General features: G+C 44.8%; 1 protein-coding gene across 1 annotated transcript in view; it reads left to right on the forward strand.

Annotated features, from left to right (window-relative positions):
* The first annotated feature begins 8 nt into the window (after positions 1–8).
* The window catches only part of dnai7 (dynein axonemal intermediate chain 7), a 145,195-nt gene continuing 130,857 nt past the window's right edge, over positions 9–14,346 (forward strand). Inside the window, exon 1 of the mRNA XM_041203096.1 lies at positions 9–119. Within this exon, the coding sequence (XP_041059030.1) occupies positions 117–119 (3 nt within the window). The 5' untranslated portion in view covers positions 9–116. The remainder of the gene's footprint in view (positions 120–14,346) is intronic.

A 14,346-nucleotide genomic window follows, 5' to 3' on the forward strand; every position in this document is an offset into this window, starting at 1 on the left:
CGGCCCCTGACAACCCAAGGCGTGAATCCCACATCAGCCAAGCTGATACATTAACTGTCTGCCTGCTATAGTTCCAGCACTTTCTGTCCTTATTGCGAACAACACCTGAAGCAACGATGGTGAGTTTGTGCAAGGAGGGAGAGCTGGGGCCAGAGAGGCAGTGCCTTAATATATATCGTGATATATGGTATAGGTTAATATCAATGTATAATATGGAGTCATAGATATATAATACAGATGTGTTACAGTTCACTCAGGGAGCTGTGGCTACTGCTGTATTTCTATGTTTGCTTAACGCAAAGTTACCAATCCCACCCAGGATTTGTAAACTAAACATAGATTGGGTTTATTTGAAGATGTGGAACGGATAACCCTGCAGACAGATTTACTTTAAAGAATGAACACCTAATGTTAACAGGAAAGCACTGCTACAATTTCTTCATACCACATGCTGCTAGCTAAATTGAAAGCTCCTCCGAACAGTGTCTGCTGGTCACATGGTTTACATTCCAGCTTCTTACTCATTAGCATATTCTCTCTTGAAACGATAACTCAACAGCTCCATGCACTTTTACATGCATGTAATAGTCAGGAGCTATGAATAGTGATGGTAGAGGCTCCAACATTCTTTCGGTCGCATGGCTGACCAGGAATCTTTCTCGCTCTTCCCTTCTGCCATTGGCATATGTTGGAAGGATTTGCAGGTTGATTCCCCACTCCACTGCAAGATCTCCCTCTCATAATGTAGATGGTCACTAATAAATCCAACAAGGAATTCAGGAAAAACTCCTAGTGAGAAAGCTCTTTGCTGAAGTAATGGAGGGCTGTTGAGGGTAGTACGCTTGATGTTCTACATGGAATTTCAAAAGGTCTTTGATAATAGACTTACGAGCAAAATTAAAACCCATGGGTTTAAATGAACACTGTCAATGCGGATACAATAATGGCTAAGGGAATGAAAGCTGAGAGTAGTGGGGAAAGTTGCAGAGAACATTTGCAGGGCTGTGGGGAAAGAGCAGGGGTCTGGGATCAATTTGATAGCTCATTCAAAGAGCCAGTACAGACATAATGGACTGAATGGCTTCCTTCTTGCTGTATCATTTTAGGATTCTTACATAGAAAATGGTGAAAATGTGAAAGCCGCTACCACATGGACTGGTTGGGGTGAATAGCATTGATGCATCAAGACTGTGAGAGGGATGTATAGGTTTAACCTAAACTGCATTGTGGAAAGTTAACAGGATGGAACCAACCACAGGCTTTTACTTTCCAATGACTTCAATAGAATGTAAATCAGGTGATGTGTGTAACATGGGGCTGATCCATTCCTGTTCGTTGACCCACTAGGCAGGTCAGGTAAAATTATCCCTCTGTCTTCACTTGTCTGCTTTGGGCGATCCCTGTAACCATACATCTTAGTGGATGCCTAGTGGTAAATGTGGGGATGCCCCAATGCACACAAATGAAATTAAATCTCAAGTTTGTCCCATGACTCAAACCACAAAATGACATCAACAAGTGACAAAACCAGGACTAGAGAGTTTCTGACCCAGGTTTTTAAAGGAAGTTGCTGATGTAAATGTCCTAACCATAAACTTCCAAAGTTCTCAATTGGGAGCTGTTCCCATGGATTGGAAAATTGTGCAACTTACTCCACTAGTTAAGAAAAGTGGAAGAGGAAAACCAGGAAATTATAAACTGGTTGGGCTTGGTAATTTCCTAGAGCTAGTAATTAAGGACAGGGTGACTGAACACTTTGAAAATGTTCAGCTGATCAGAGAAAACCAACATGAATGAATAAAGGGTAGGTCATGCTGAACAAACTTGAATGAATTTGTTGAAGAAGTGACTAAAGAAGCAGACAGGGGAAGATCTATGGACACATATTTATGGACTTCTGGAAGGTATTTGTTAAAGTCCCGCATAAGAGACCATTAGTTAAAGTTGAAGGTCGCAGATTTGAAGGCAAATTATTAACCTAGTTAGGAAATTGGCAGAGTGACTGGAGACAGAGAATAGGGATAATCAGCAGGTATTGGCAGAATACTACCAGTGGGATCTGCAATGATCTGTGTTGGGGTCTCAACCATTTATTAATAAATTAGATAATGGGATAGAAAGCCACAGATCTAAATTTGCCAATATCAGAAAGATAGTGGCATTGTAAGCAATATTGATGGAAGCATAAAGTTGTAATGAGATATTGGTTGGCTAAGTGAATGGGCAAAACTGTGGGAAATAGATTTCAATGTGGGCAGATATAAGGTCATCCACTTTGGATCTAAAAAGGATTGAACAGGGTACTTTCTAAATGGTGATAAGCTAGAACAGAGGAGGTCCATAGAGACTTGGGGGTCCAGGTACATAGATCATTAAAATGCCTTGTACAGATTGGGAAAATAACCAAAATGGTTAATGGAATGTTGGCCTTTCTATCTAGAGGACTAAAATACAAGGGGGTAGAAGTTATACTTCAGTTCTAAAAAGCCCTGGTTAGACCACTTCTGGAGTACTATGAGCACAACAAATACTATGATGGATATATTGGACTTGGAGGGAGTGCGCTATAGATTTACCGGAATGAAACCAAGAGTCCAAGGGTTAAATTATGAGGAGATATTATACAAACTAGGGTTGTATTCCCTAGAATTTCAGGAGTGAAATTAGAAAACACTTCTTCAAGGGGTGATAGAAGTTTGGAACTCTACAGCAATTGTTGCTCAATCAATTGCTAATTTTAAAACTGAAATTTATAGATTTTTGTTAACAAAAAGTATTAAGGGATATGGGGAAAAGGATGGTATATGGATTTGGGTCACATATCAGCCATGATGTCATTGAATGCAGAAAAGACTCAAGGGGCTAAATGGCCTCTTCCTGTTCCTATGTCCTATGTCCTATGTTCCTAAATGATAGACATTTTTAGCAAGATCTGAGGTTAAAAAATTACAATGCCACCTGAAGCCTATTGAGTTCCTATAGATTTTGTTGTTTAATCATATCAGTCATGAAGAGTATGGTAAAAATATGAAAAAATGGAGTTAAGATGTAGATCTGTTACAATCTAATTGAATAGTGGGCAGGCTTAAGGGCCTGATTGTACTCCAATCTCTGACCTGTAATCACCTTTAATGAATGAAGTCACTTAATCAATCCTAATGTATACCTTTTATACAGAAGAACAGGTAACAAGGAGTATGTTAAAGGCTGTGACCTAATCTCAGGTTTCAAGCTATTTCTCTAAACCAATTAAACTTTGACCTGCTGATCACAGTGTCACCGATCTTCATTTTGATTGCATTTGCCTTGACACCTGCTTCCTTTAAAACAAAAAAAATGTACACATTGTTTGTAGATATGCTTAAAACAAAGCCACAGAGCTTCTCACTGAACCAGCAGCTTAAGCAGACGAACTCCACTCTATCTATAAATATGGACTTCAATTCTGAAATAAAAATGGATAATGCTGGAAATACTCAGCAGGTCAGGCAGCATTTGTGCAGTGAAAAATAGGGTAATGTTTTTGGTAACAATAACCTTTTGTCAGAACTGGAAAAAGTAAGATGTATAACAGGTTTTAAGCAAGTATAGCGGGAGGGAAAGGTGGTGGTGATGGTGGAGAGGTTGATGAAGAACATAAGGAAAAGTCTGTGGTAGGGCAGGAGGTAGGAGTGATTAACTGACTAAACAGGTGGTGATGTAAGGCAAACGAAGATGGTAATGGAACAAGTAAAGGTGTAAATATGGATAACAGGATCATTACCAACTGCTGCAGTCTGAAAAAATGGGGGAGATGCTATGATCTGAAATTTCTGAACTCAGTGTTTAGCCTGAAAGGCTGTAAAGTACCTCAACATTGAGGCTCAACATGGAACTCAACAATTTCAGATCCTTACCTCTGTGCCCATTTTTTCAGACAGCAGCTATTGGTGGTGATTCTGCTATTCCCAATTACTCTTCCTCCCGATCAATCTTTTGTTTCTTTACTTATCCCAAAACCAAATACTTTTGCCTCCCACCATCATCTGTTTTGTCATTTAATCCCTCCTGCCTACTATCCTATCACAGACCTCCCTTTTTCTTCTTTCCTCTACTCTCCCTTTCTCTGACTTTGTACTTGCTCGAAATCTGATACATTGCTAACATTTTTCAGTTCTGACGGAAGGTCATTGATTCCCTTTCTCTCTCCGCAGATGCTTGTATTTCTGCTTGTATTTCAGAGTTCCATCAGCAGTATTTTGTATTGCTACTTGAATACTGAGTCCGGCAGCTAAGAACATAAGAAATAGGAGCAGGAGTAGGCCATATGGCTCCACAAGCCTGCTCTACCAATCAATACAATCATGGCTGATCTTCAACCTTAACTCAATGTTGCCACCCTATCTCCGTCCCTCGATTGCCTTAGAATACAAAAATATATCAATCTCAGCTTTGAGGATACTCAGTGACTGAGAACCCACAGCCAGTTTGGGCAGAAAATTCCCAGGATTCATAATCCTCTGGGTGAAGACATTTTTCCTCACCTCAATTCTAAATGGCCATCCTCTTATCCTGAGACTGTGTCCCCTAGTTATAGACTCCCTTGACATGCCCTCTTTGAATTTTATATGTTTCAATGATATTACTTCTAATTTTTCCCAATTTAAGAGAGTAGAGGTGTAGTCTACCCTATCTCTCCTCTTAGGACAACCCTCTCATCCCAGGAATCGATCTAGTGAACCTTTGTTGCACTCCCTCTAAGGCAAGTATGTGCTTCCTTAAGTGCAGAGACCAAAATTGTACACAATATTCCTGCTGTGGTCTCACCAAAGCCCTATACAATTGCAGCAAGTCTTCCATACTCTAGGACTTGAAATCAATTGCAATAAAGGCTAACATACCAATTGCCTTCCAAATTGTTTGCTATACCTGCATGCTAACTTTGTGTTTCTGTACAACATCAGCTAGATCCCTCTGAATGCCAATATTTAATTGTTTCTCACCATTTTGAAAAATATTCAATTTTTCTATTCTTCCTACCAAAATGAACAATTTCATATTTTCCCAAATTGTACATCATCTATCCTCTTGCCCAATCACTCAGCCGATCCACACCTTTTTGCAGACTTTCTGGGGGTGAAATTTGTTTGCATAGCACCACTTCTAGCAGAGCTACACAGACTACATTGATTTCTCAGGGGGAGGCAGTGCCCCTGGCTACTACCTGTGTATTCTGTGCAGCATTCTCCAATTATATCATTGAAGAAGCCCACACAGGTTGTGCGGGAAGTGGCCTGCGGCGCTGTCTGCCCCTGGGGAGTTGACGTAGTCTGCGTACCGCTGCTAGAAAACAAAACTATGTGAATGCGTTTCTCCCCATTTGTGTCCTCATAGTTTACATTTCCACCTAGCTTTGTATCATCAACAAACTTGGATACATTACTCTCTGTCCCTTCATCTAAGTCTTTAATACAGATTGTAAATAGTTGAGGCCTCGGCACTGATCCTTGCGCCCCCCAACTTGTAATTCTGAAAATGCCTCATTAATTCCTACCCGCTATTTTCTGTCCTTCAATCAATCCTTTAGCCATGCTAATACATTATCCCCAACCCCATGAGTCCTTATCTTGTGTAATAACCTTTTGTGTGGTTGAAAATCCAAATACACTACACCCACCCTCTATCTACCCTTATAGTTACATCCTCAAAAACCTCTAACTGATTTGTCAACCATGATTTTCCCAGTGTCCTGGTCAATATTTATCCTATAGCAAACTTCAGTAACAGATAGTGCATCTTAATGCTGTTTGTGGGACCTTGTGCAAATTGACTGCAGTGTTTCCCTACATTACAACGGTAACTATTTCATTGGCTGTGAAACACTTTGGGACATGCTGAGGTTCTGAAAGTTGCTCTACATGTGCAACGTCTTTCTTTCTAATTGTGTGTCAGCACACCAAAATGTTGACGTCCTTTGAATGAGCCCAAACATTCCCGAATGCATAAAGGCAGAGTGATTGACAGACACTGCAGTATTCAGCATGTGTCATTTATTAGATACTTTCTTATTGTAAAAATCAAATGTAATACAGCTCTTAAAAATTGCACATTCTCACAATACCCTATTTGAAGTGCACTATTGAAAACTCCTTACAGCACAGGACGAGTGAGCCTATTAACCTTTGTCAGAATATTTTCGCCTGAGCAAGCAACTTCATTCTTTTGTACAGATCACTCTTGTTTAAAACTGTGCTATTGAAGAGAAAATCGTTTATTTTAATGATTTCTAATCTAAACTACAGACTGCTGATTTAAATTGATGTGTTATGCTCCATTTATATTGCTCTTGTTTTACATTACTATCAACATTGTTTTCAGTGTATATCAACACAAAAGTGGCCATCAAATGCAGATGTGTGCTAAGCACACTAAAGTACTGAGGTGTGAAGTCTCGTACATCAAGATGTTGCATATATACTTGTGTCAAACACATTGCGGTATAAATCCAATCTTATAAACCTGTTTTGTTTGTCTTTTCTGTGTAGGCAATTTTTGCATTAGATAAACTTTTAAACTGCCCTGATTCTTTTCAAAATATCTCACCAATTCTCTTTTCTTCTCTTCTGGTACCAGCCTCCAAAGCAAAAAAAGAAACAAATGGTATGGAGACAGACAGGTATAGTGGTAGTGTGTTAAAACAGACATTATAGATTTAGACTTTTTTAATGCAGCTGTTAGATTCTATCATTTAGTTTTGCCAGGTTCATGTGAGGAGGAGGAGTAAGGTTGGGATGAAAGCTTTGTTTTGGGAAGAGGGACATTAAGAAAAACTGTTAATATGTTTAGAACTCTGATACAGCTGTCTGAAAGTGAAAGGTTCTAACTCTCCATTGATCAAGTAATGTTATATGAGTTGGAAACACTGATCTGTTCTGTCTATGAAAATAATTTCCCTTTGTGTTTGGAGTGACACTAATCTTAACTCCTCCAGTATATGCTGTCTCTCCATATTAAGTGTCTAGCTAATTCAAAGTGTTTGCATTTTATCTCCAGTTATGTGCTTATTACCGGACATTTACTTGTAGCAGGCTTTGTGAAGGATTTTGTTCATACTGAACACAGAAGGGAGAAAGATTTCCTTGTGCGGTCAGCCCTTTTTTAAAGATGCCATATCTACTTCTGGGAAGAGTACGCCAAACTGATATTTTTCACCATTTTTTTTAATGAGCAATATGGCTGGAGATAAACTAGTGTACATAAGGGACAGACCAATGAGGTATTGATTACAATGATAGTTGGCATCATGAAGCATAGTAGAAAACAGTTTCAACTACAGGAGCCATTAGATGGCATCTGTGTGCCTGTTCAAAAACATTAAGGGGATGAAATTAATTTATCCCCTGGGGTGGCAGCACCACAGACCGCTTCTTAAAAATTTAATTCATTCAGGGTGCATGTAGGCTTTGCTGGCTAGGCCAGCACTTATTGCCCATCCCCTAATTGCCCTTGAGAAGGTGGTGGTGAGTTGCCTCGTTGAACTGCTGAAGTCTATGTGATGTAGATACACCCACAGTTCTGTTAGGGAGGAAGTTCCAGGATTTTGACCCAGCCATAGTGAAGGAACGGCAAAATAGTTACTTGTGCGGTCTGCGCACTTTCAGCATTGATATCAATGAAGAAGCTACACAAATGAATTTCTTCCCCTGAAAATTCTGGTGCAAATGTGCTTAAATTTGTGAGCTCTTTAAACACCAGTTTAATTTCTGAATTACGTTCTTGGAATTCACAAGTTATTAAGCCCAATGTCATCAGATAGCGTATTTTCAATAGTTGGCATGTTTTTGCTGTGTTCACATTGATGAGTGCATAAACATTATGGGGTAGAGTTTCCACTTTGAGTGCAACTGTGCAGTGCTTAAAATTGAACTGATTACGGCAAGCTTCAATTTTCTGCTTAAAACCTATTTGTATAATCGCAAACATAAAACCTCCCATGATTCAACACAATTGGACAGAGTAAAACATAAGTTCCTTTTTTCTCTTAGTGGTGTTCTGGATCAGCTTTGTTAATGCAGCTGAAACTAGGTTTATTAGCAAAAATAAACATTTTTCAAAACCAGTCCTCCACCTATGAGTAACCTGATTTAAAATCTTTGTGACTGGCTTTAACAACACCTATAGTGAATTATTTATTAGTTCTATTGTTGCACACTAGTCAGCCTCTTAGTAAATTAAATATTTTTGACAATGAAAGAACTTTTAAAATGTGTCAACTAGCCCCTGTGCGCCTAAGAAAATGAGCACAATTTGAAGAGCTTTCCCTAACTAATTAAATCGGGAGAATTGCGCAGTTTACCTGGGGTGCAGGAAATTTAATGGACAAGGCCTGATTTGAACAAACTGAATCATGAACATCACGGTAAACACAAGCGCAAATGGTTTTGGGTGTAACTCATCTGTGTTTATGATTCCCTGATATTTTGCGCTGGTTTGGCTTGGCCGATTTCGCCAGATTGCATTGACATAATTAATGGTAACAAGCAGAAACTCGACCTCTGTTGCTCCGTGAAAACTTCATGTTCTATGTAGCATGTTCTCTCGCTCGGGCTGTAATTTCGAGCACCCTTGCGTCAGATCATCATGGCGGGTGAGGGTGTGGGCGGGTACCGGGTACACCAGGATGTGCTTGGGAATCCCTCTTGTAACTGCACAGGTAAGAGCTTGCATGGCAATTGCCCAGAAGTGCAAACTTCCTCTGGGCAATTGCCCTGTGTTGAGAACCATCCAAAAATGCAATTTGAATTGCAAACTTTGGATGGTTCCCAGAGGGCTACATGAATCGTTTCTTAGAAAAAGTTTGAAGAGTTAAAACATCTTCTAATTTCTGGGTAACTATTGCAAAGACCCAGGCTGACCCCACCACCGCCCCGCCCGCCACAGGATGCCTCCCACAATCCTAACCACCCCTCCCCACAGGACTCCCCCCACAGCCCTGATTCCCCAGAAGATGCCCTTCACCCCCTGACTAATCACCCCGCACCATACTCCCCATCCCCCTGACTCCCCATGGTATTCTCCCCACCTGCATGGGACGCCACCACTGCCCCCCCGCCCTGCGGGCTCGACTCTCACCCTCACACCAGCCGGAGGCCTGAAACCACCCCCCACCGCATCATGACCCAACCCAATCCCCACCTCCTCGAAGACTTGAACCCCCGCCATACCTGACTTGACCCCCCAAACCCTCCCGTCCGAACCCCTCCCCCCCGTGAGATCCGACATCCCCCGAGGACCAACCTTACCCAAACCCCCTTTTCTGAGGGCCAACCCATCACCCCAAGGTCCAACCCCTTCCAACCCTACCACCGAAGACAGACCACCCCTATGAGGTCTGACACCCCCACCGAGGACCAACTTTCCTAAGTACTCCCCTGAGGTGCAACCACCCACACGATGTCCGACACCCCCGCCCCACAAGGTGCAACCATCCCCCCACCGAGGACTGACCCCCCAACATCCCCCACAATGAGGTCTGACCCCACCCCCCACCAAACCACATCACCCACCTTGAAGTCCAACTGCCGCCAAGGTCCAACTCCACCCCCACTGCGGTGCGACTGCCCCCCAACCTCCCTCCTGAGCTCCAACCACCCCCCTGAGGTCCGACAACCCCCAACCCCCCACCGAGGACTGACTACCCACGTCCCCTTTCCGAGGTCTGAACCCCCCCCCCCCCCCCCACTGAAATCTGACCCTCTCCCCTGCGGCCCGACCCCCTGCAACCGCACCCCCCCCCACCCCCCCACCCCGCCTACCACACTGTCACTCTGAGGTCCAACACCCTCTCCGAGGTCCGAGTAGCCCCCCCGCAGTCCCCCCATCACGGTCTGACCCCCCCACTTCCCCTGCCCCATGTCCAACTCTCCCTAGATCCGACCCCGCTCTCACCCCACCCAAGGTCTGACCTCTGACCCCCAACCTACGACCCCCAACCTACGACCCTCCTGACCTCCATACCCCCCCAGACTACCGATCACCCCCACCCCTCAAATCCTATCCACTTAGCTTAGACACTTACTTTCTCCCTGGCCTTTAACTTACCTAGTTTACAGTGGCTAGTGCCATATGTCCCCCTTCACTTTGATGGAGCTGGACTTCGATATTGAGCCTTGGGAATGAGCTCCACTGCCTGAATCTGAGTCAGAAGATTGGGCGAGGCAGGTTCTGAAGAAAAATCATGAAAGTAATTGGGCATGGAGTGGCAAACCGACACTGATTGCCACTGCAAGGAAGTTACGGCCCATTGCTGCCCAGTGGAGCGGTACAGAGGTGTTTTAATTGGCTGTACCATGGATGTGGTAATATCCCCCTTATGGTATATTTAAGGAAAGTGTCCAGAGTTAGTTATTCCTAGTCACAGTATGACATTGGTAAAGAAATAGGGCATTCTTGTGCGGTGTAATTTCTGTGGAAACTAAAGAAGGGAGGGCATAACAAATAAAATGACTTCTGTACCCTCCATTCTGATCTGCACTGTGTTACTATACCATTGGCGTACCAAGCACATATTTTGCATTAGAGATTACTGTTTTGGCTTTCAATTGTATAAAACAGATGTTCTGCTGCTATATATTTCTTTCAAGTCCTCCATTATGAGCTCAGCTAAGGGACAGAGACTTACTAGATCTGAAGAAAAACTTCTCAAGCAAGAGGAGGAAAGAAAACGCTTGGAAGAGGGTAAAAGCTCCTTTTCTTTTTAATTCATTACGTGTGGGCATTACTGGCAGGATTGGTATTTATTACCTATCTCTAGTTGGCCTGAGAAAGGTGTTGGTGGGCCTTTATCATGAGTTATTTTTTATACAACTAAGTGACTTGCAGGGCCACATCAGAACACAGTTAAAAATCAACCACATTGAAGTGACAGTAGAGTCACACATAGGCCAGACTGAGTAAGGACGACAGGTTTCCTTCCCGAAAGGACATCAGTGGATCAGTTGGGGTTTTCACAACAATCCAACAGCTTCATAGTCATTTTTTATTTTTAAAATTGATTTCAAATTTCCATCATGCTAATATTGTGGACATTCCAAAAAGAAATGGGAATGTCAGTGTACTTGGCACAAAGAAACTTTGGCCTGAATTTCACGCTTGGCATGCGCGCCAAGTCAGCAGAAGCGGATGTGGAATCCTGGCCGTGGTCACGTTACAAATGCGATTTCACGTTGGATGGCCAATTAAGGTCCGCGCAGCATGAAACGTGTCTACTCAATGGTTGGGAAGGGCCGGGTGGGGCAGGAGCCTGTTTGGTGACGATCCAATGATGACCCGGCAGGCACTTTAAAACTGGCAGAGGCAGCTCCCTGCAGGCTTTGGACTCTGTCCTGGAAAACATTTCATTCGAACAATAGCCTTACCAGCAGCTGGAGACGGCAGGCGGGAGGGCAAGTCAGGTGGGCACGGCCTCCTGTTTTTCAGACGAGTGCCTCGTGGTCCTTGTGGAGGAGGTTGGTGTCAGGCGGGACATTGTAGCACGCAGGGATGGTAGGAGGAGGCCACTGCACCTGACCAAAAAAGCCTGGGAGGAAGTGACAGCCCAAGTCAGCAGCCAAGACATGGGTGCTGTGCTGCAAAAAGTTCAACAGTCTGCTGTGCCCGGTAAGGGTGAATACTGAGTTGGCATGGATCAGTGTAGAGAAGTGTTAAGGTCTGGCCGTCCCCCTGTGGAGCTCGGGTGTTAGAATCTGATTGCCAACAGTCACTGACACTGGCACCAGCCAGGGGATGAGCCCTGGCTGCTTGGCCTGAGTGCCTTGCTGGTCGAGGGCCACGACTCGGATGTGCCCTGCAAGGTGTCCCAGAGGTGCTTGCCAGGCAGGAGTGGTGCTGCAGGTAGAGAGTGGACAAATCAGTGGTCCTCTGTCATTTCAGTAGAAGAGAAGACATAACACCAGCGAAAGAATGAAGACAGTGGAGTCCCCCCACATCTCCTCATTCTGATGAGATACAAGATAAATGCCTTGGAGCTGGAGTGCCACCACCCACCTCAGTCAGCCGGTCAGGGATTAACAGGAATTAAATTGCTGTGCCACATGAACTGAAATAAATCTTTCAATCTCTGGTCAGGAGAAGCAGGGATCTCTGATGAAAGTGAGAGTGCAGCGCAGAGAGGTGAGTGCCGGATTGTGCAAACATTCTTGTGTAGTCTCATCGTTAATGGGAGCCTCAAATCTGGAGTCCCCATTGATCATTGAAAGATGATGGCATCATGATGCAGATCTCCATTGTCTCACCAGGGCACCTGGCGTGCACAATGACAGTGCGATGACTTAAACTAATGACATGTCGTTGTTCTCTCCTATAATTGTCAGCTTGCTTGTGAACACAGGACTCCAAAGAGTCACCCTTGACGCCTGAGGACCACTGGGCTTTAGATGCACCTGCATCACAACCCCCCCTCTGAACCAGGCACCAGCGCAGATAGCAGCTTTGGGCATTCGATCGTCAGCTAGAATGTCGGAGCATAGCGATGAGGGCACTTCACACCCGCTTGAGGAGTGGGCAGAGGCAGAGAGTGCCCAGGGCACTGGCATTCGGAGGACTGCTGAAGAATAGGACGATGCTAATTCAAAGGCAGTAGGCAGCAGATGCTGGATGACCAGCGGGATATGTGGGAGGATCTGGCGGAGATCCATGAGGCTATGTGTGCCATGGTCTCTGTTGTGGAGGAGTCCATGCAAAGCATGAGCACTGTGTTGACCCTCATTGCCAAGCGCACTGCCTCCTGCATTGAGAGAGTGGCGACTTTCATGGAGAGGCACTCCAGGGACAGAATCAGGGGTTCCTGGGTTTGTGCATGGATCTGCAAGCTCTCACACAGGCAATGTCCTCAGGAGGTCAGTGCCAGTGTGGGAGATGGATAAGGCACCCAGTATCCCAGATAGATGTCCATCAATGGTGAGCAGGGAGGTCCAGAGCAACCTCATGTTGGCACACGAGCTGCATGTCCTCTCTGCGGGCTCCTCTCAGGGCAATCAGGATGATGGCAGCAGCCTCTTCGCCCCTCTCCCAGTGACCGTAGCATCTGATGAGGCTGCGATGACTGGAGAGAGGCCAGCTGTGGCACTGGCCGCCCCCCCTCCACAGGTGGGGCTAGCACAGGCTCCACTGACCAGAGGACGACTGCCAAGGTCATCAAGGCCAACAGGACAGCACAGACAGCAGATTGCCTCCAATGCCACTACCAGTGAGGGTGGGGTGGGGGCAACAAGGTGCAGGATTCGCGAACATAAGCTTAAGGCACCATGAGCATAAGGTTTATGGATGATCTTCTCTGCCATGCTTTGTTAATATGTTTACTGGTGTGACCATTATCACCATTCATTTGATGTGAGTGCTAGCATGATATAAATTTTGCCTTTGTCTTAATGGCCTGAGTGTGCTTCACTTGTTTTGTAGGTGCAGGGCTTGCCAGTATCTTATGCTGGACCCCGAGTGGTTCTAAATCTTTTTGTACAGGTACTGAGTGGACTTTAGGTTCAAATGAAAGTGTCATTTCAAACATCTGGGATGGAGGCGTCAGCCCTGGCATGAGGTGGAAGCAGATCTTTGGCAGCCTAGCTGAAAGAGTGTTGGATCAAGGCATCCCCGGTGTCCCTGCTTCCCTGAAGGATCCAGAATTCTGCCTTCATGCCCTCAGCATTCTCCTCACTGTGCTGCTCTCCTGACTCACCACTAGATTCATCCTCTGTGGCTTGTGGAGCTGCCTCTGTGGAGCTGCCTCAAGATCCTCTTCCTCCAGTGGGTCCCCCCTTGCCAGTGCCAGATTGTGGAGAACGCAGCATGCAACCACTATCAGTGACACCCACTCTGGGGGGTATTGTAGTGCTCCCCCTGAACTGTCCAGGCATCGGAAGCGCATCTTCAGAAGACCTATGGTCTTCTCTATCACTGCCCTTGACGAGGCATAACCTCTATTGTAATGCTGCTCTGCCTCTGTTCTTGGGTGGCGGAGAGGCATCATAAGCCACCTTTTCAAAGGATAGCCTTTGTCACCCAGCAGCCATCCATTTAGTCGAGCTGGAGCAGTGAAGAGCCTCCGCACCTGTGAGTGTCCGAGGATGTAAGTATCATGGGAGCTGCCAGGGTACCTTGCACAGACTTGCAGAATCTGCGTCTTGTGATCACAAACTATCTGGACGTTCATTGAGTGGAAGCCTTTCCTGTTGATGAAACACCCGGCTGACCCGCTGGCGCCTTGATGGCAACATGTGTGCAGTCGATTACACCCTGGATGTGGGGAAACCCAGCAATCACTGCAAACTGTCTGGCTCATTCAGCCTGGCTGGCCTCGTCTGTACAGAAATG

The sequence above is a fragment of the Carcharodon carcharias genome, chromosome 13 (genome assembly GCF_017639515.1).
Source record: "Carcharodon carcharias isolate sCarCar2 chromosome 13, sCarCar2.pri, whole genome shotgun sequence".
Taxonomy (NCBI): domain Eukaryota; kingdom Metazoa; phylum Chordata; class Chondrichthyes; order Lamniformes; family Lamnidae; genus Carcharodon; species Carcharodon carcharias.